Below are 23732 nucleotides of genomic sequence, written 5' to 3' on the forward strand. Positions count from 1 at the left end.
GATTAAACAATTTTCAGAATACTAAGTTTATTTATTTATGATTAAGCCTGCCGCTAGTACAGCGGTATGTCTACATATTTACAACGCTAAAATCAGGGGTTTGCTTCCCCCTCGGTAGGCTCAGCTGTAAGGAAAACACCCACATGTTTATTATTAATACATTTTAATACAATTACTTGGGTGGAGAATACGTACAAATTAATAGTTTTTGTTTTTTCAATCGCAACATTTTAAACGTGTTTGTTATTAGGCGCTAATTCTGAATTAGCACAAAGTTATTCGAGTTGCTCTTGCTTAAGCTTCAGGATATTGATCATGAGAAGTTTAAGATAATATGCAGTTTGAAATTTCTGCTGATAGCCTTATATAAATAGAAGCCGAACTTGAAACTCCATCCATTTCTCGCTTAATGGTTTGGTTTGTTTTGAATTTCGCGCAAAGCTACTCGAGGGCTATCTATGCTAGTCGTCCCTCATTTAGCAATATAGCACTAGAGGGAAGTCCGCTAGTCATCACTACTCACCGCCAACTCTTGGGCTACTCTTTTACCAACAAATTGACCGTACATTATAACGCCCCTACCGCTGAAAGGGCGAGCACGTTTGGCGCGACGGGGATGCGAACCCGCGCCCTTCAGAGTATGAGTCACACGCCTTAACACTCTTGGCTATGCCGGACCGCCACTTAAGAATTTTCATTTAGGAGTAATATTAAAAATTTTAATCCGTGATGACGAGAACCCACTTGAAGTAAAAACGCATTCTCAAGACGACTAACCTGAAGATGACCAAAGAGGATCGCAACGTTGTTCTGTAGTTTATTTTAATTAAAGTGCTTATACCCACTCCAGCCGTTTTCAGAATACAAAAAAAATCGTTCTAACTCTCACTTGGCTTGATTTATCAAGGATTTGAAGTTAATGATATGTTGAGGCTTTCCTTTTTTTATAATAAATTACTTTAATTGAATGACACTGAAACTTGTAAAATATTTGGTGTCATATAAGTAATTTTACAGAACCAGTTGAAAAATTTGCCTGTTTTCTTCAGATGTTAACTTTAATATCTAATTATTTATAACATAAAATTTGTTTATAGATGGCGTATGAGTACCAAATATTATAATGGCGCTTTCCGTGTGGATATTGTGTTCATACTGTTTATGGAGTATTCTTATAATTGGCGTGTTCTCTGTAATTGCTATTGTCGTGAGTATATGTTTCCCTTGGCTTAAAAAAATAACAATAGGTAGTTTCTTAGAGTGTTAGGGAGACTGTATTCGTGTAAACTTTAAAAAACTAACTTGGGCGTAGAAGTCCATCTGTATTCGCGATGACGAGAAACCCACTTGAAGTAAAAATGTATCCCGGGACGACTGGTAGGGGTATTAACACTTACTAATAAAGCAGAGAACAATATTTAGACCTTATTAAGTCATTTTAAGGTTAATACCCATGCCTGCCGCACTGAAATACAGTCCGTTTGTATTGTAATTTGTAGAGCAACACTAACAGAAAATGACAGAATATTACAATATCATCAGTATATGACTATTATTCGGTATGTCTATGAGTCGTATTAATAGTAGGATTACTTTTTAATACTTAGTCCAACTATTGGGCTAAATTATCTCTTTTTGGGATATTTTATTTGTTATTTGTGGCCGTGGGTCCATGAGTTCAGGCAAATTCAGGAAACCACCAATACAGTTCTTTCATATTTAAAATATCAAATATACAGCAGTTATTACAACAAACTATATCTGTTCAGACTATTACTAGCAAGTATTTAAACTTGATTGTTTCTGTGTATTTCATTTATTTACATTGGAAATGAGGACATTCCTTGTTAAGAAGATGCTATAGTAATATATTGCAGTTGTGTCTCTGGAAAATAAAGGTTAATTTACAGAAGGCATGGAAAATAACATTTTTGTTTCTGAACTGGCGTTTATAATATTAATTTATGCTCAGTATAAGGTAATATTTATTGAAAACAGACACAAACACATAACTTCATTCAAAATTTTGAGTATGTGTAATTTTACAATACACTTTCCAGACACTTGGCATAGTTTTAACCATTTGCAGATGGTAAGGGTGAAAGTGTTCATGCCATGATATTTTACCATGTTCTATTTAAAAAGATAATCAATAATTTTATCAAGATAAAAAGATAATTTGATATCAGAGTTAACAATTATTCATTTCACTCTACAATGTTGATTTTATGACAGTTCTTGGTACAGTTCTCAAGATAATACACATTTTACCTGTAAACTGTGTGGTGGATATAAGTATTCTCTTCTTACAGTAAAATTCTTGCCATATACAATTAAACAGACAGTTACAGTCATTGTCTTTTCTCATAAATACTCAATACTTGGTACAACTGTGTGTGTTCTTCATCTTTTTATCAGACTTAGCCTTCACTACTTTGCATAAGAGCAATGGGATGTTTTAATCACCAAATTTATTTGTTTTTTTCTCATTTACAGTCTGCATGTGAGGTTCTTTTGCTTTAGGGGATCCTGGCTTCTTTTGGCTGTGCACACATGTGCCTCTTCAAATGGACTTTATGGAATGATTGGAAACTTCCAGGATCAATTGTATTCTTTTGTGAGTTTTTTTTTTATCAAGGACTTGCTTTAGTGGCTCAGTCATTTCAATAACATAGAGGGCATAGATATTTCCATGTTAGGCTAGAGGTGTATTTCTGAAAAACAACTTAATATTGAGCTTGTGGTTTGTGGATAATTGTTTACTACACATCAACATACATGGACTTTTCATATTTTGCCAGGTATGTTTCCATTTCTTCCTCCTTGTCATGGATTGATTGGTCATAATTCACTCTAATGTTACACAGTTATTTCTTATATCAACTATCAATACTTTTTGCTTCTGCACATTGGACCTGCTATTTTGGGTTTATTCCCATTAAGTATGTCTTGTATTGTATTATGTGCTGGGGCCTCTGAACTGGTTTAACTAGATAATATACATTGTTTGGTCTCTGCACTCTCAGATGTTTTGTTGGGTATGTTCTCAGTTAGGCATGCCATTTTTAATGCCCTGATCATTCTTTTCAACACCAAATTTCTGCTAAGTTTGTCTCCAAGAGAGTGCTTATTTTCTAAAATCTACATCGGGTCATGGGTAATGGAAAGCATTCATTTCATCTGTCCTGACTATACCAGTTTCCATTGTCAAGATGGGGTATTTCACTATAGGTGTCCTTGTGGTAATTAACGTTACTCATTTGCGAGCACAGTCTTGAGCTCCCCACCTTAGGAAAGATATTGAATTATTGGGAAGAGAGTACTAGTATGATACTTGGGATGGAAAGGTTGTCATTTTACAAAAGTTAAGATCTCTGAAATTAGTTTCTCTTGAGAAAAGAGGATTGAAAAGGAATCTGATTAAGATGTACAATATTATTAAGAGAATTGATAATGTCATTGAATCATGTTTTTTTCTAACTTAATAATGAAAATGTATGACTAGTTTGCATATATAAATTTTTGGCAGCATGAGTTATCTTCAGCTGAAACAGGGTAGTAGACATATGAAATGGGGTGCTTACAAAGGCAGTAGAAACAATAAATTTAATGGAGTTTAAGGAATAGCCTGATAAATACTTGTCTGATAAGGACTAGTTTTGTATATATATATTGTTTACAGTTTGTTGGATGAGACAGTTTAAAGTAGAGATGGAAAAAATTTCCAGGAGGTGGTCTATGTGAGTAGATACCAATGCTTGCATGGGCCTTACAGTATTTATGGTCCACTATTGTTTTATGGGGCCTGGTGAATAGTGTGTATGGTTTGCAATCTGAATATGGTGTGTTTGAATTCTTATCACTGAGATGCTTGTCCTCTGCATTTGCTGATTGCATCAGCCATTTTGGTGTGAAAACTCTTGGCGTACAAAAATAATGGCCAAACTCAGACAAGTTGGGATTAATGTTGTAGTTGAAAACAAAAAAACTTTTATGAAGCTCCTGTATTCCCTGTTACATGTTTTATTTAAACTTAAACATAAGTATGTGTAACATCCTGTATGTCCAATTCTTTTTCTTTGTATTATTATTAAATTTTATTATTAAACTTCAACAATAGTTGTATCAATGATACTTCCTGTTCTAGGTGAAATAATTAACAAATGTTAAGATTAAATTTAAAAATAGTTAATGTTTTTTGTAATATCAGTCAAATTGAATGAGTGAGGTGTTTATGTAAATAAAATGAGCAAAACAAAATGCTTAAAGATATAATGAGTAAAAATTCAATGCCAAACCTGGAATTTCAGTGGCTATGTTTCCATAGATGTTTTCTTTCTCAAGTTGTTCTCAGAAAATGTGTCAAAAAGAGAGAAGAAATGAACAAAGGTTAATTTCTATCTACTAACTGAAAAAAACATTTCATTAGTTGTTTTGAGTGTATAATATTAAAGGGATCTTGAACAGAACTATCTCCGAGTTCATTTGGTCTTTTAACTTTTTGATTTCTTAGGTTAATCAATTCTCTTTACAAAGTGATATTTGTTATTTTGGCTTTTAATGTACTCTATTAGACAGATAAAATCAACAAATGTAACTTCAGTTTTAAGTTTACTCATAGAGACTTCAATGTCATGTTGTAATCTGGTTTTCAATTGGTTTTTATTATTAATTTCAGTTTTGAGAAATATAAACTGAGGAGCATGATACTGTGTGCTATGTCTTAACCTATTGTTGGAGACATTTAGCTGTAGGAAGTTAGAGTGTAAGTTAATACTTTTACATTCTTTGATAAATTCTGAATCCACTATATTACTGTTTAAATTTGGGTGAAGATTCTTGATGTTCTGAAAGTGTTCAAAGTATGTGGTTTCTATCAATTCCTAATAGTGTAAAAAATAGAAACTTGCTTCAGAAACAAACTGATAATGAAGATAAACATCAAAGAGAAGATGTTTATCATTTTAATAATCAAAATACACCAGAACAAATGCTATCACAACAGTGACTTTTCAATACTTTTAGAATAAATAGTTAGTCCTAGACACTACAAGTCCTGGTATGAGTATTTCACTTCTCTGTGATATAGTGACTGCCTTTCTTGTTGTCACTGGAAGTTTAACCCTAGCATAGTCATGATTATTTAGTCCACAGAAATTTGTTTCCTGTTCACTGTGTGTGTGTGATGCTATTTTGAAACTAGGCTAACCTTACATCTATGTCTCCATGTTAATTCAGTTCCAAATACACATTATCCCTTTATGTCAGTTACTTGCACGTCATAATATCTAGAGGAGTTGTTGAACTGACATGCTAAATCCTGGAAGTGGTTTTGGTAGTGACATGACCGTGGTAGTCCAAGAAGGTCTTATATTGACAGATGGCTCAGTAGTTGTGGCTACAAGTGCAAAACAATTAAGCTTGCATATTACATATTCTATAACAGCTGGTATTTCAGGAAGAAATTTTTGAACAGATGTAGAAAGAGGTGTGGCAGACTTTTCTTTGCATTTACCAGTTTGTTTTCTAGATATTTTATTATTTCATTGATGCACTTTTCTACCTCAACGATCTTTTTTTTTTGTATTTTACTTCTTCAGTTTTTGTCATCACAGCTTTTCTGTACTTCAGTTTTGTTATTGTAATCCTTCTCTACATTTCTAATAGCTTCATCAGTCTTCAACCAGATTCAATTTTATCCTTAATTCTTCTGTATTATGTGTTTCTTTTAATCTTGTTAAATTTCAGTTGTATGCTTCTTTATTATGTTGTAATGTCCGTAACTTTCTTGTTTTATTTCTTCAATATTTTGTTCGGTTTTCTGACTTGTTTTACTTTTTGGTCTCTTTTTGATCTATTAATTTACTGTCTTACCTTTTATATTAGTCTTCTCTTAACTGTATCATTAGCATTTCTAGTAAAGCTTTGATCTTGCTTTATGATAGGGTTGTTATGTTGAAATTTTAGCCAAAGATTTCTGTTTCTGGATGAACTATTGAATTATTTGGTGGAAATGTAAAGTCTAAATAACAATGACATACTTCTATAATGTTGCTATAGTCAGTGTTCACTTTGACACAGCTTGTAGGCCTAAATTCACAAGTATAAATTCCTTGCTAATGTTACCTACATCTAACTGACTTATCTATGTTCAAAAAACAATCATGTAACTTGCAGAATAACTTGATGCAGAATAGATGCTTTGGATGATTGATTTTTTTATCCGACTTATTGGTTTTCAAGTTTATTGTTTTTTCCCCTTAATTTCCCACTACAAAAAACGTCAGATGTTTTGGGTATAAATTCTCGCATCTCTGACATGGAGCTCCTAGTGCTCCTAATCTGTGAATTCTGAGGTCTAGTGTTTTCTGGGCACTGGGAGAAGGCCCATTTTCCTTGGAGGATTTTTAATCCCTCATAATGCAGAGAGGTTGAGTGTTAGATGAGGTTTGAAGTTTTTTCTGTAAGTTCAAGGGTGGAGCTTGCATGAGATCAGGGTTGACTGATAAGAATTAGGACTCTCTTTTTCTGGCTCATACCTATGCTGAGACAGGTAATTATTAGTCTTGGATGGACATCCCACCTCTTGCACTGTTTTTACAACTAGTACATTAAGTTTGTAATATATTGAGCATTTCTCCTTCTTTGTTATGGGAAAGTCATTAGGCTGATAACCTAGTCTTTCCACCTTTGCCAGACATTGCTGTGCATGCTCTGAAATTTTCAAAGCAATTGAAAGAGGGTACTGCCATCTTTCCCATTTATTGGAACTGCATGCTTTAGCTTTCCATTACTTGAAGGATTCATATTTAGATTCGTAAAAATTAGATTATCTTCTTCCTATTTAGGGTTCTGGGTCTGATGCCTCTGTTCTTCTCTACCTAACCCAGTTTTCCTTGATTCAATTGCTCCTTACAACAGTTTGCATTTTTACATTCTTTGAAACTGTTGCCTGAGGCTTTTCACACTTATCTTGCTCAATTTTCAGAGAATCTTGGTCATTTTTTTATTATTACTGTGGTTAGGTTATGAGTTTCTTCTCTCTCTGTTGACACTTGATTGGTTTGTTGCTGGGATCTTTTGGATAAGAGGTGCTTTGAATGGGGGTGTTCAACTTTCTTCATTGGTTCTTAGAAATCTCAGAGTAGTTTTCTTTCTCCAATAATCAATTTTTGCAGGTATTCCATATCCCATGGAATCTAGAGTGGATATGGCTCCTTCTCCACTCTTCTCTTTTGACACTGGGCTACATGTTCTATTGGAACACAAAGGAGATTCTGCTCTTCTTTGCTTCTTTCAGGGACCCTGGCTTCATTTCTTATTTATGTGGATCCTACTCTGTGGTGAGTTGTGCCTGACCAAGTATTCTTCAGTTACAAATCTGCACTGTACAATCATGTTGACTTGCACTTTATCTTCCATGGTTTCACAATCCTCACCATTGAGATAAGGTATTCCACAAGATTACTTGGAGGATAATCTCATGATGTATTTGCTTCATAAAGGAATAATTTCATGATGTACTTGCTTCATAAATTTGCCTGTTCTAAATCATATTACCCATGGACTGCATAGATATAGCAGGAGATGGCTGTCCATGCCTGCCATGTATTGAAAAAAAATCATTATGGTCTGTTTTTCAATATAGGGTTTTATGGTCACCTAGTACACTGTCTCAGGTGGTGATGTTCTGCCAAACTCTGTGTTGTGGGTCACAGTGGGGTGAAGGAGGATTGTTCCAGTTTTGTTCTTTTTGCTATCTCTTGTTGTATGTTATGCTGAGGATGTTATTGTTTTTTCTATGATGCTGGTCAGTTTTGCTGTTGTAGGAATTGATTTTTGTTATGTAGACATGTGGGATGTCAAGTCCCCAGATATTAAGATCTAAGATATCACATATGTCATACTCAGGTGTTGGAGTGGCTCTAACTTCCCCCTTCCTCGGTGTGAATTCCTGTACATGGTGAGGAGACCTCCCAGAGAGGTTCTGTTCTTTCAGTTTACCTCCTCTGGGATCTAAACATCCACCAATGTGTTTGCTGTGCGTGGCGACTCGTGAAGGGGATGAGAGGATCCTGGTGCTTGAGGGGTCCAACCCTAACACACCACTTTGGCCTTGAATTCCTGTAGATGGGCAGCCTTTGGGTCAATCGGCTAGTCCACTTGGGCTAGAGTCAACCAAGTACCAGTGTTGGAAGTTCTCAACGGGTGTTGTGGACATTGTGCCTGATGCTGGTGTTTGGGTATAGTGCTCACGAAACCCTGGCGTTGCTGCGTTGTCCTTGTATGACATTGTAGTGCATCCCCGCGTAGGGCTCCATGGTGGGTGGAGTTAGTGGGTATCGAAATTTTCCTTTTTTCCTATGGATCCTCCAACAAAAAATTAATATAAAATAGTAAAAACACAGTCAGTAGGTAAACAACCACGTCTTGAAGACTCTGAGCAGCAATCTTCAACATCTGTAACACCTGTACCCCATTTTCTTATATTACATTCTCTTTCAGAAAAACCTTTAGGGCAAATGACCCCCATTTTTTATTCAGAAGGGACTAGAGGGACTTGCTGGCTCTCCAAAGTCAGTAAAGAAGATTCGATCTGGAGACATATTGGTTGAAACATCCACATCCCAACACAGTGAACTCCTCTTGAACTCAAAGGCAATTGGGGATGTACCTATTGAGGTTACCCCTCATGCTACTTTGAATTCATCACGAGGAGTTATTGTTGAGAGGGATTTGAAGAACATCCCCGAGTCAGAGATTCTTGCTGATCTCTCCACTCAAGGAGTTTCTGCAGTGAGGCACATCTTCACTAGCAAAGACGGAGTTACACTGCCGACAAATATCCTCATTTTGACATTTACTTCACCACGTGCACCTGCCACTATCAAGACAGGTTATCTAATTTTCAGGGTTCGGCCGTGCATTCCAAACCCTCTTCGATGTTTCCAATGCTAGAGGTTTGGCCACTCAAAGACATCCTGTCGTGGTTTCCTGATGTGCTCGTTGTGGTGGCAAGGACCATGATGCCTATGAGTGTCACACAGACCCACATTGTGTCAACTGCAATGGTTCCCACCCTTCCTACTTTCGTTCTTGCCCAAAATGGTTGGAGGAAAAAGCGGTGCAGCATTTGAAAATGACCCATAACATAAGTTATCCGGAGGCTCGGAAATTGCTGTCCGGCACTCCATCTCGGACATATGCTGCTGCACTTCGTTCCACAACTACAGTGGGAGTGCAGAAAGATCTCTCTGTACCTCCAAGAGAATCATTTTCAAAATCATTTTCAGATGAAAAGCCTTTTGACATCCATTGTTAAAAAGGTTGATGAATCGACTTCTACACCCATCTCTGTTCCTCCCATACAGTCCAACAAATCTCAAGATTCACATCCTTCGTTTTCAAATACAGGCATTTCTTCTGATACATCTTTTTCTCCAACTTCACGATGCAAAACAATCATTCGTTTGCATCCTCAGTCACTGGAATCCCCTTCCAACAACAAAGACCGGCCCAATTGACCCAGGGCAGGATCCATGGAGGTCGATAGACCTCCTCTGAATAAGGACAGTAAGGAAAAAAGACGTGGTCATAAACAGAAGGGTTCTCCAGCCACTTCATCTACCCGTCATTAAAAATGGCCACCTTGATACAATGGAACTGTCGAGGTTACCGTTCTAATATGGATGATATCAAAACACTGATTGCTTCCTACCATCCTGTATGTCTTTCCTTGCAATAAACATTTCTAAAACCTGCTGATACAGTCACCATTCGGCAGATTTCTCTGTACAGAAATGACAGGCTGTGTGATGGATGAGTACTTGGAGGAGTGGCACTATTGGTTGTTCAGCATGTGCCCACCCTGTCTTTGTCACTCAACACACCCTTGAAGGCCATAGCCATCTGTGTTTCCTTGGGTCATATCATCACTGTTTGTTCTCTCTCCCTGGAGAGACATATGATCAATCAGATCTTGATGCTCTCGTTGAACAGTTGCTGTCTCCATTTCTAATCCTGGGGGACGTTAATGGACATCATCCCCTCTGGGGATGTGCTGTTATTGATAGGAGGGGTCGTTCTGTAGAGCGTATGCTCTCTCATGACAATCTTTCTCTTTTCAATACTGGTTCTTCCACTTATTTTCACGCACCTAGTCAGTCTTTTACTGCTATGGATCTCTCGGTTTGCTCCTCTTCATTATTTTCCCATTTTTCATGGAGGGTTGACACTAATCCACTAGGCAGTGATCATTTTCCTATACTTTTGAGAGAGACTGGCTGTGGTCAATGCCACCCTACCTGAGTGCTCCAGTGGAAGCTGGATCAGGCAGACTGGTTCACTTTCACTGCTCTTGCAGAACTTGATCCTGCCATCGTGAATCAGCCATCAATAGAAGACTGTGTGGCAGTGGTAACTGACTGTATTATACATGTAGCTGCTCAGTGTATTCCTAAAACCTCGACACGTTTTCCAAGATATCCTCGTCTGTGGTGGAATCGACTTGAAACGTCAATCAGAGAAACCTTTCTCAAATGCCAAAATCTGGTTTCAATATTCTTTGACATTGAGAACGCTTATGACACAACATGGAGGTACGGCGATTTTCGAGACCACCAGATATATGGGTTACGCGGCCATTTACCCATGTTTATTAAAAATTTTTTAATGGACAGGAGATTCCAAGTTCGTGTGGGTTCGACACTATCCCGTTCTTTTGTATAGGAACTTGGGGTCCCTCAGGGCTGTGTTTTGAGTGTAACACTTTTCAGTATAAAGATAAATGCCATCACTGAACAACTCCCTCTCACTGTTGCAAACGGGCTCTATGTTGACTACTTTCACATCTCGTGTCAGTCGTCGAACATGAGATATATTGAGTGGCAACTACAAACTGTCCTCAATCGTGTACTGAAGTGGACTACGACGAACGGCTTTAATTTTTCTCTCTCTAAAACCAATTGCATGTTTTGCCGCCAACGGGGTATCCACCTTGATCCTGAACTCCGTATCGGTGAAGTTTCACTGCCAATGGTCCCTGAGACCAAGTTCTTGGGGCTTATCTTTGACCGTAAGCTGACCTTTATACCACACTCAAAGCAGCTACGGGTCAAATGCACAAGACCACTGAACATCTTCCGTGTCCTCTCTACTTTCAGTTGGGGAGTGGATCGATGTTCTATGTTAAAGATATATCGTGCTCTTATTCGTTCAAAACTCGACTATGGATCAATGTTCTATGGCTCTGCCAGACCCTCGGCCTTAAAGATGCTGGACCCCATTCATCACCAAGGACTTCGACTCTGCACTGGGGCTTTCCGCACCTCCCCAGTTCAGAGCTTATATGTGGAATCTCACAAACCTTCTCTGCACCTTCGCTGTTTGCAACTTTCTTTACTGTATTCTTTGAAACTCTGCTCCTTACCAAAGCATTCCACTTGGGGATGTGTTTTCCTTCCTCAGTATGCCTTACTTTTTCAAAACAGACGATCTGCCATTTCTCCTTTTGGCCTTTGCATCCAGGCTCAATTGGATGAATTGGGTCTGTTCTTGGAAAACATTGCAGAATCCACTGGTCAGCCCATCCCCCATGGCTTATTACAGCCCCAAAATGTGACCTTTCTTTAAGTCATTTGTAAAAGGCAGATCTTTCGATTGGAAGTACCATCTTTTATTTACTGAACACCTTTCGAACAACCTTTCTATTCCCATTTATACAGATGTTTCAAAATTAGGTGACTCTGTGGGCTCTGCCATGGTTTGTTGCTGTTCGGTGGTTGTGCGCAGAATCCCCTCAACAGCTTCTGTGTTCACTGCTGAACTGTATGCCATATCTCTTGCCCTGGATCATATTGAAGCTGAGCAGTATTCTGACTGCACTATTTATCATGACTCCCTTAGTTCTCTGCTGGCCTTGGAATCGCTACACGTTGGCTCACACCCTGTTCTCGTTGATATTCAAAACTGACTGGCCCATTTCTCATTAACATCTACTTCTAGTAGTTTTTCTGGATACCAGGCCATGTTGGTATTTGTGGGAATGCGCTTGCAGACATGGCAGCTAAATCTATCTGCTCTGGCACTATCACCACTGTGCGTATTCCGTACATGGATTATGGTCCTGTATTCAAGGCTCAGCTCCGTGCCAGCTGGCAGTCAACTTGGAGTGAGCAACATGACAACAAGCTTTTTCAAATAAAACCCTATATTGGGCTTTGGCCGTCTAGCTTCCGTAAGGTTCGGAAGGAGGAAGTTGTTCTAACTAGACTACACATTTGTTATGGCTTTTTAACTCATCTTTTTCTTTTATCTGGAACTGATGCACCAATGTGTAGTTTGTGTAACACTCAAATCACTGTAAGCCACATTTTACTTTCCTGCCATCGTTACAACTTTCAACGACGGCACTATTTTAAACATGTTCTGTCCCAGGGTTTGTCTGTAACATTGGACAGTGTTATTGGTGATGGTGACACTATCCACCTTGATAACGTTTTTAGTTTTTTAATGGCCATTAATCTTTTTAATCTCATTTAAGTGTTTGATATTTATTCATTACACCTTTTTAATAGTGGTTCCCTTTTCAGTCTCAATCTCTCTTGTTGAATTTGATATTGTAAAATGGCCAGAACATTAAATAACTCGATACCAGGGCTGGAAAGGCCAACTTCAGGTGACTAACGCTGCTGTTTGAACTACCCGTTAGTCGTCCTGGCTAGTTGTTATTACACTTTTGCTGCATGCCATTTAACACTTTTATTACTTTACCTTTTAGTACTGGCCATAATGACACATAACCCAGAACCAGGACTGGAAAGATCAACTTCAGGTGACTGACGGTGGTTTTTATACTTACCTGTTAGTCTTCCTGGCGGGTTATGATCATTACCATTCTGCTACAGGTAGTCCTTTACAACTTTGTTGACTGGATGTCAACATTGGTTTTTACGCCATTTTCTGTTTTAATTGCCGTTTTGCTTTTATCTTCAATTACTTTTACAAATTTTACTACATTTACTTGACTTTTATCTTTTTACTGGACATTTGGCTACTCATTGTTACAATTTTGTTATGTCTCTTTTAAAACTTCTATTATTTTACATTTTGATACTGGTTGCTATGACACATAACCCGGAACCAGGACTGGAAAGACCAACTTCAGGTGACTGACGGTGGTTCTTGAACTTACCTGTTAGTCTTCCTGGCGGGTTATGATCATTACCTTTTTGCTAGAATAAATACCTTACAACTTCTTATACTCTGCCTTCTATCTTAACATTGTAGACTAGGTGTCAACATTGGTTTTATACTTTTTTGTTTTACCTTCATTTCCATTTATGTCTATTACTACATTTATTTATTTTTTATATTTTTATTTTTTATTTTACATTTTTACCGAATGTCTGGCGCAGATAGCCTCGCTGCTTTGTGCCATAAAACACTAAATCAATCAATCAATCAATCAATCAATCAAACAACCTTCTTTTGCCCACCCAGTATGGGTCTGATGACAGTGATCCTCCCTGGACCACCTGATTGGACTGGAAAGGTCAGTCAGAGAAGCCTTTCTCAAACGAGAATGATAACATCTTGTATCAATATTCTTTGACATTGAGAAGGCTTATGATACAACATGGAGGTATGGCATTTTGCAAGACCTTCATATATAAGGGTTATGTGGCCATTTGCCCATTTTTATTTGATTTTTAATGGACAGGAGATTCCAAATTCGTGTGGGTTTGACAATTTCCTGTTCTTTTCTACAGGAACTTGGAGTCCCTCAAGGCTGTGTTTTGAGTGTCACACTTTTTAGTATAAAGTGTAATGCCATCACTGAACAACTCCCTCTTACTGTTGCAAACAGGCTCTATGTTGACGACTTTCACATCTCATGTCAGTCATAGAACATGAGGTATATTGAGAGGCAGCTAGAAACTGCCCTCAATTGTTTACTGAAGTGAAACACCGCAAACGGTTTTAACTTCTCTCTCTCTAAAACTCTTTGAATGCACTTTTGCCATCAACTGGGTATTTACCCTGATTTTGAACTCTGTATCAGTGAAGTTGTGTTGCCTGTGGTCCCTGAGACAAAGTCCTTGGGATTTATTTTTGACTGTGAGCTGACCTTTATATCACACATCAAGCAGCTACAGATCAAATGTACAAGAGCACTGAACATCCTCCGTTTCCTCTCTTCCACCACTTGGGGAGAGGATCGATGTTTTATGCTAAAGATATATCGTGCTCTTATTCGATCAAAACTCAACTATGTATGACTGGTCTATGGCTCTGCACTGGGGCTTTCCACACTTCTCCAGTTCAGAACTTATACATAGAGTCTAGTGAACTTTCTTTGCACTTCTGCTGTTTGCAACTGTCTTTACTATATGCTTTGAAACTTCATTCCTTACCAAAGCATCCCACCTGGGGTTGTGTTTTCCTTTTTTGGTGCACTATACATTTTCAGAACAGACAGTCTGCCATTGCTCCTTTTGGCCTTCAAATCTAGATGCAGTTGGATGAATTGGGTCTGTCCTTGGATAATATTGCTGTATCTACTGGTCTGCCCATCCCACCATAGCTTTTTACCTGTCCCCAAATGTGACCTATCTTTAAGTCATGTGAGAAAAGTAGACACTCCTGATTGGAAATACTGTCTGCTATTTGCTGAACATCTTTCGAACCATCTTTCCATTCCTATTTATACAGGTGGTTCAAATCAGGTGACTGTGTGGGCTCTGCCATGGTTTGGTGGTTCTGCACAGAATCCCCTCTACAGCTTCTGTGTTCACTGCTGAACTTGCCCTGGATCACATAGAAGCTAAGCAGTACTCAAACTTCGCTATTTGTACCGACTCGCTTTGTTCTCTTCTCGCCCTGGAATTGCTTCACATTAGTTCACACCCTGTTCTTACAGAAATTCAAAACTGACTGGCCCATTTCTCTTTAACATTTACTTCTATCCAGTTTTTCTGGATACTGGGACACGTTGGTATTTGTGGGAATTAGCTTGCTGATACTGCAGCTAAATCTATCTCCTCTGGCACTATCACTGCTGTGCCTGTTCCATACATGAGCTATGACCTTCTATTTAAGGCTCAGCTCTGTTCTAGCAGGCAGTTGACTTGGAGTGAGCAACATGAAAACAAGCTTTTCCAAATAAAACCCTATATTGGACTTTGGCCGTTTTGCTTCCATAAGGATCAGAAAGAGGAAGTTGTTTTAACTGGACTATGCATTGGTCAGAGTTTTTTTACTCATTGTTTTCTTTTATCTGTGACTGATGCACCAATGTGTAGTCTGTGTAACATTCAGGTCACAATAAGCCACATTTTACTTTCTTTCCATTGTTATGACTCTCAATGACAGCACCATTTTAAACATGTTCTGTCCCAATGTTTGACAGTGATGTTAGACAGTGTTATTGGTGATGGTGATATTGTCCACCTTGGAAATGAGTTTAGTTTTTTAAAGGCCATTAATATTTTTAATGCCATTTAAGTTTTTTAATTTATACATTATACCTTTTTAATGTGTTTCTCTTTTAAGAATGAAAGCACATCTTGTTTGATTTGAAATTAGAAAATGGCTGTAACATCAAATAACATGAAACCAGGACTGTAAAGGCCAACTTCAGGTGACTAACACTGCTGTTAGTCTTTTATAACTTTTATTGCTTTACTTTCTGACAATGGCCATAATGTCAAATAACTCGAAAACAGAACTGAAAAGGCCAATTTCAGGTGACTAACGGTTTTTTTGAACTTACATGTTAGTCTTCCTGGCGAGTTATGATAATTACAGTTATGCTACAGAAAGTCATTTACAACTTGCATTACTGTAGTTTTTCTCTTACCACTGTAGACAAGGTTTAAAAATTGGATATAATGATTTTTTTTAATTTAAAAATTAAAATTTGTTTTGTTTTACTTTTTACCAGATGTTTGGGGCAGATAGCCCAGTTGCTTTGTGCCAGTTCATTGAGTTTCAATTTCTTCTGGGATGATGCTCTTTTACATCTGACATATAAGTATTTCTCATGAGCTGTACAGCTTGACTTATTGGCCTACCCACACTGCACAAACACATATTCTGCTGATTCTCTGATATATGCAGTTTGGTTGTGCAATTTTTACATTTTGTCCAACTATGCAACATTTTAGCATCATGCAGGAAATTCTTTTCAGAATAAATTTTGCTCTACCACTGTTTATCTCTTTATCTATCTACAGAAGTCCTTCCAACACATTATCAATTTGGGATTCTAGTTCTCAGTTCTTTGGAGAAGCATCATTTCTGAAGTTAACATTTCCCTTACCTGAAGCATCATTTCTGAAGTTAACATTTCCCTTACCTGAAAATATAATAACCTCTTCATAGAACTCCTCTTCCTTCCAACTTTTGTCTGTTTCTTTTTCTTGGTAAAGATTGAGCTTTTGATAATATAAAAATGTGTTGAAGGTGATGTTGCACATGGAGATTGTGTTGCAATCCTATTGGTGAAGGACCACAGTGTAATGCCAACTACTCCATAGATTAATACAGTGTATGTTAATGTGTGAAAAGAGGTGGGAGTTTTATGGATTTGCACATATATAAAAGATTTTTAGTGATAACATGAGGTAATTTGTCTTGGTCCTGTAATGAGAAGTGTACGTATCTGTTATAATTTGCCTTCCAATTCCCATTACAGTTGATAAAGCTACTGGTAAGACTTCCCAGGAATTGGGGCCTAACTTTATCTGCATAGGAAATATAATATTTAATTTGCAGGAAGCTTAACTCATATAACATAATGTTTAGGTATAACAAGGGACCTGTTGGCCCATCTTGGATGTACCATCCTCTTAGCTTAAACCACCATTTTAAAAATTTAAAGCAAGCTCTTATTCATATGTATCTCTTTTAAACTCAATCAAATTTACTGCCTCCACAACATCTGAAGGCAACCCATTTCAATCACTCTATTTGAAAAATAAAATAACCTTAGCTGAAGACAGCTTTCACTTTGCCTAAATCTGTATTTATGTCTCCTAGTTCTATAATTCTCACTGTTCAAAATATGAAAAATGTTGATGCAACAACATTATCAATTTCTTTTACAATCATAAACACTTCAGTCAGATCTCCTCTAACTCTTCTTTTATCAATAGAAAACAATTTTAAGATCTTAATTTTTTCATATGACAACCCATCCATATGTTTTGTTGTTGATGTCTTCTTTTTAATGTGGTAATGTTATTGTTGAAGACTACAATTTATGAGAAGACATTTGGCCTTTTTTTTTTCTGGCACCTGCTTGTTTGGATCTGTCGTATTCCACACCTCTTGTTTTCCTAGGAGCCCTGATTCTTTTTGGTTATGCACAAATATATCTTCTTCAGTGGATTCTAAGGGATCACTGGAATCTGTCCTGTGATCTATACATTCATTTGTGTTTTTACCTTCTCTACACCCACTCTGTTGTGATGACCTGATCATTCTAGCAAAACCAGAGGTACATCCCCCTTTCCCTCAGATCAACTTGCATCTTTACACCAATGATTCTCTTTCTGATTGCAGAACTTTTCACTGCCACCAATATCTAGAATAGTATACAAAGGAGTGTTCTCTGCATATTAACATTCTGGCAATCACTGCATCTCCTTCCCTCCTCTGGCCCCTCTTTCTGGTTAGAATCTTTGTATGGGCCTTTGAGTTCTAGCTTCTTGCATCATTTCTTCCTCAAAACATTGTCTGCTTCTCCTTTCATATATTTATGTTTTTCCTATACTCTTCATCACAGTGGTTGGTTGTTGTAGTTTGTAAATTTCCACTTTCTTCTGTAGATCTGGACTGCCTGATCCCCTTTATCTTTTCATTATAAAATTGTTCCGAGTCTAATTGTACAATGCAGGCTGTCAGTTGCTATCTTGCTCAGATTTTGTCTTTTTTTGTGGAAACTGCTTTTTTAACTCACCTGTCTTGCATGTTCTTCCTTAGGTGAGTCTAACTGTACTCTTTTGTTTTCCTTTTACTAGATGCAGCATATTTCGGTCTTTTTTCAGTATTAGCCTCTGAAAGAGATCTTACAGGCTGAATTCTGGAGTACACAACAAATTTCCCTCACATTTCATGTTTTCATGTGCTTCTGTTTCTTGTCTACCTCTAGTGATTATTTTTAATCTATCCAGAGGCTCCAATGTGGTGAGCTTTGTTGTGTTTTTCAATCATTTCATGTCACATCTAAGGATTTTTGTACACATTCCAACAAATTAACAAACTCTTCCATTAAAACAAATACAGCAAAGTGTTCAGGAGGTGACAAAATTCACCTGATAAAATGTGACACAAAGAACTGCACCTTATGTTTGCTGTTATTGGGGCCATGTATAGAATTGTCTCACAATTTGTCTTACCAAAAATCCTCTCTATGGAAGGAAGAACAGAAATATTAAACTTTTCTGCCTCTGTTCAGTGTCCACCTTTGAGCTGGAGTGTTCTGTAAGAATGTTTCAGCACTATGTCTATATAACTGACACAGCCAATTCTTCAGTTATTGTTCAAATGCTAATGCTGCCTAGAATTGACTGTGATTGGAGGATGTGTTGCTCATCTAGGTTTGCACAGCTCATCTTAAAATATGCAAGGGTAGGAGTTGTATTAAAGCTTGTTGTGTGCACAATGTTGACAGTGGTGTGACATAATAACTGTTTCATTGAAAGTTATCTATTTGAAATATGTTTTCAGATGAGGAAATGTTAACTTTTTCGTTTTTTCACTGTTTTGATTTTGCTTTTTGTTATAATGGTAGCTGTCCATACAAATCCTATCAATTGACATCTTTGGTAATGAACGACAGGAGTCTTAAAAGTTGTTTGTTGTGCTTTGGGTTTCAGCAAGTCATACTCTGAAATAACCTGATAAATCTGAATTGTTTAATAGGTAGGATTATGCAAAAAAAGTTGTTGGTAAGAAACACTCATTTGCAGTTGAGAAGTTAAAAATAAATTGTTTTATGAGTGTATACTGTGTTTGATTTTTATATAGTGTTATAATCTAAATATTTGTTAAATAATTTAATGAAGTGTAAGCAACAACCTTTATGATACAGAGTAGCTGCAGGAATAAATAGTGCAAGTCAAGATATCAATTTTTTACATTTACAGTACCTTTGTTTTGTTAGAGTTGTCTTAGGTTTGTGCAAGGCATTGGACTTTTCTTACATGCTCACAGCTAGCTACTTGTTACATGGCTAGTTATTTTTTCACACTGCTGTTGATGGTAAGGTTTAATTTGTATAACAAGTTTATGTAGTTTAGATATTTGAAGATTGTTAAATGCTTTCTGTTGAAAAAAATATGGTACAACTTCTTTTCACACAAGAGTAGAATTTCTACTTGCAACACATTCTTGTTTTTGGTGGTCCTGCTTATTGAAAAATGTAACCTCAAACAAAAGTTTAAAAATAATTCTAAATACAGTGGGGGAACCATTAAGACATTTTTGTATTGTATATCAGTATTCTTTGGCTAAATTTCATGGTTAAAAAGTCTTTCATTTAGTGAATTAAGAACTAAGAAGTAAAAGCAAAGATGAATTTTATTGTTGCAAGCTATATTTTTTATATTTTAATCTGGATATTTGCTTGAGCAAGTTGCTAATCCATGACTACCATGAGGTAATATCAGTAAGATTCATCTATGATGTATTAATCAAGGAGTTTCATCAAGTGTATGGAAGCAAGGGTATAATATAGATATTAATGAATGATTCAGTTAAGTGTCAGTAGTGAGAGCTATTACACGTGCTCAGCTTCTCAATTAGTGGGGTATTAATATAAGAAAGTTTGCAAGCATATTAGATGTACATCTTGAAGCTTATGTGGAAAGGTTATGTTTGAAGTTAGGCCTACATTTAGTGCCAGAGTTTATGTTGGCAAATTTATTTATAAAATTAGTGGATGTTTCTTTTAAAGAAATAAATTATTTAACGTTACTTGATATTACTTTTACAATATAATCTAAAGATCTTACCAGATAATAAAATACATTGCAGCAATGTATAATATGTCAATCATTCTGTTTCTGTAATATTCAGAGCTCGTGAAATATTTTGTTCAGGATCATGGCTCATCAGGCTGGCTTACTGAAACACCTGGCAAGTTTATTATTTATTTTTATAATGTTTATCTATTATTGTGAAATTTCTGTGTAATCTTTATTTTAGTAAGTTTTTTTTTTCTTCATATGCAGCTACGGAGTCTCTTTGGGTCTTCTGGTTTAGAAAACGAAACAGAAAAACATGAAGCCCACTATTTTATTCATCCAGAATCAAAAGAAGAAAATGTAAAGGCTCCATCAATCAGTGATGAAGCAACATTGAAGTTATCTGTCATTGTTCCTGCCTTCAATGAAGCTCAGAGATGTAAGTCCTGAAGAAGAAAGTTTACAATCTTTGGTTTTACGAGGGAAACAAAACAACATGCATTAATTTGAAACTAATAATATTGATCGGTTAAAAATTTTGTTGGCATCTTTTTCACTTGAAAATTGAAAGTTCTGTAATGTTATTGTTAACGTCTTTATTTTTTTAAGATGTTCATACAGTCAAAGATGTAGTCAAATACATTCCTGGATGTCTGGATCAACAGGCAGCTAAAGTTTAAACATTTCGCCACTAAACCTCATTTTTCATTATTTCTTCAGCAAACAAGATTAAACAGTCTGGTGGGAGGCTTTCAGGTTTTCTGTATTCAGACTATTCCTTTCTAGGCCTTGTACTACTTCATTATTTTTATGCTCTCTGTATTATAGATCTGATGACTGTGATTCCAAATTATCTGTTCTCATTGGACAAAGTTCTTTCTTTGGAATGCTCTATACTTTCAGCAACATTTTAATTGCATTATGAATTTATAAGTGTGCCATGTGATAAACTCATTTGTTGTAAGGCTAAATCACAATATATCAAGCTTCTATTGCATTGATCATGCATTTTGGACTTTAATTAAAATGGAGTGCATCTTCTACACCTGTTTTTTTTTTTTTTTCGTCTAGTTTTCTTAGTTTGGAATGTTCCATGCTAAATGTTGATTAGCTTTATTTTTTTAAGTTTGGCCTTTGTTTTCACATTCTTTGTGTGCATTTTTATGTTTCTTCCTGTGAAAACTACTGATGTCTTTATTTCATGACATTTTTCTATCTCTGTATTCAGATGTTGTCCATTCCTTTGCCAATGGGATAGAAATAGTCTTCATACTAGGTAATACATTTCAACATCCAGTTTTGTAATTTATAATGTATATAATGCTTCCATGACTGAATAAGATGAAATCATTTGGCAGGAACAGAAATCAAGCTGGAGACCCTTGTTTCACGAAACAGTACAGTCACTGGGCCATGTTAGCCCAAAGCACAACAGACTTGAATTAAAATGGAATTAATAATAACAGTACAGCCACTGGGCCATGTTAGCCCAAAGCACAACAGACTTGAATTAAAATGGAATTGATAATAACAGTACAGTCACTGGGCCATGTTAGCCCAAAGCACAACAGACTTGAATTAAAATGGAATTGATAATAACAGTACAGTCACTGGGCCATGTTAGCCCAAAGCACAACAGACTTGAATTAAAATGGAATTGATAATAACAGTACAGTCACTGGGCCATGTTAGCCCAAAGCACAACAGACTTGAATTAAAATGGAATTAATAATAATGTTGAATCACAATAACAATATTTCAATTACTTGAATAGTTGGAATAATTTATAACAGGGATCTCCAAACTACTGCTCGCAGGCCACATCCAGTCCACCAACAGCTTATTAAAGTAATAATTTTTTTTAATATTATAAAAACAGAAAATAAAACAATTGAGCAAAAGCCAATCAGCTGTGATATGGTTCACCAACAGTTCTTTAAAGTAATGAATAATGATATCATTATTATTTTCATTTTTATTCATATAAAAATAAAAAATAAAATGTAATTGAGCAAAAGCCAATTTAGGTGAGAAACACTTTTCTATTTGCTAGAAAATGTCGTATTATTTAGCATTGCGTCGTCTCACTTATCGATCCCGGTGCTCTGAATCAGTGTGCTTCTTCTCATTGCTTGCCCCTTGTACCTCAGTGCATGTCAGTGAATATTGCTGTTTACTTTATACTTGAGTTCATAGCTGTTCCTAGTTATTATGTCAGGAAAATAGAAGAAGAAAAAGATAACTCTGAATGTCGAGTTTTTAAAGAACAGCAGAGTGTGGACTACATTATTGAATCACATAACAAAGCATTGCACTTAATATGCAACGAGACATCATAGTGCTAAAAGAATACAATATTTGTAGACATTACAAAACCAAGCACTCATCAAACTATTCTTAGTTTATGGGATAGCTATGTTCATACAAATTCAAAACCTTGAAATGTAACTTATTATCACAACAGTTTGTATTTAAGAGGAAGAAAGCTGAGAGTGAAGCTGCAATAAGAGCAAGTTTCTGAGTGACGCACCTGTTAGCCAAATGAGAAAAACCATTTACTGATGGTGAGCTAATTAGATTATGTATGATTGAAGCAGCCGAAGAAATGTGCCCAGGAAAAGTAGACTTATCTAAGGCTATTAGCCTTTTGGTGAATGCAATTGCTTATAGAGTCAAGAATGTTGGAAGTAATATTGTGTCTCAGCTGAAATACAAGGTAAAAGAGTTTGAGTGCTTTTCCATCACACTTGACGAGTCAACAGATGTATCCGAGACTTCACAGTTGCTGTGTTCATTTGCAGAGTCATTATTAATTTTAAAGTGAATGAATAATTAGCTTCTATGCACAGTATTCATGGAACAACCACAGGTGAGAATATTTTCAAAGAGGTAAAAAAATCACTAACTCAGTACAACCTGGAATGGAAACAACTGAAGTGCGTTACAAAAGATGGTGGTAACAATACATGCAGTGCAGGAAAAAGTTTAATTGAGCAAACTTACAAAGCTGTTCAAAGTGTGGTTTGTTCTAATGGTTCTTCACCTTATTATTCATCAGCAGGCACTGTGTGGAAAATACCTGGATCTGTCATGTGTCATGGAACCTGTAGTTTCAACAGTGAATTTTGTTCATTCTCATGGACTCAATCATCATCATTCTGTGAATGTTTGATGGAAATAGAAGCAACATATCCCAACTTGTCCTACTACACTTCAGTTTGAGGGCTTAGCAGTGGGAATGTTATGTTGCAGTTTTATGAGCTTAGAACTGAGATTGAATTTTTTTTAAATGGAAAGAACTGCCCTCTACTGTTACTCACAAACAGTGAATGGCTTTGGAAATTAACTTTTTTTTTAGACTTGATCATGTACTTGAATGAGTTCATTCTTAGATTACAAGGTGAAACCACATTTATCTGTGATATGTACACCGAGGTGAAGGCATTTCAGTAAAAACTAATTCTTTTTGAGTCTCAATTGATGAGGAGTTGCTTCACACACTTTTCATATTGTGAAAAGTTCAAGCAACAAATGCATTCCCTATTCTCATGCAGGTTTGCAAAAGATATCTTTTCTGACCTGAAACTATGGTTCAAGGAGTGTTTTTCTGATCTTGATGTGAGTTCAATAGAAATAAGGATCTTCCAAAACCCATTTTATAGTGTTCAAATGGAAGTGATTGATCTGCAACCTAATGACATGTTGAAGGACAAATACAAAGAAGGGAAACTGATAGCATTCTTTAAATGCCTTCTCAAGTGG

The 23732-nt window shown here is 36.5% G+C and overlaps 1 protein-coding gene across 3 annotated transcripts in view; it reads left to right on the forward strand.

The window, feature by feature from the left end:
- Window positions 1-1075: 1075 nt before the first annotated feature.
- Window positions 1076-23732, forward strand: part of LOC143247496 (dolichyl-phosphate beta-glucosyltransferase-like) — a 47203-nt gene continuing 24546 nt past the window's right edge. Inside the window, exons 1-3 of one of the 3 annotated variants that reach the window (XM_076495732.1) lie at window positions 1114-1207; window positions 2497-2617; window positions 20238-20409. In XM_076495732.1, coding sequence (XP_076351847.1) covers window positions 2582-2617; window positions 20238-20409 — 208 coding nt within the window. In that variant the 5' untranslated portion in view covers window positions 1114-1207; window positions 2497-2581. Of the gene's footprint in view, window positions 1208-2496; window positions 2618-20082; window positions 20143-20237; window positions 20410-23732 lie in introns of those variants that run through there. The other 2 variants (XM_076495731.1, XM_076495733.1) reach the window with 2 other exon arrangements.

This window comes from Tachypleus tridentatus, chromosome 3, assembly GCF_004210375.1.
Source record: "Tachypleus tridentatus isolate NWPU-2018 chromosome 3, ASM421037v1, whole genome shotgun sequence".
In the NCBI taxonomy this organism is placed as follows: Eukaryota; Metazoa; Arthropoda; class Merostomata; order Xiphosura; family Limulidae; genus Tachypleus; species Tachypleus tridentatus.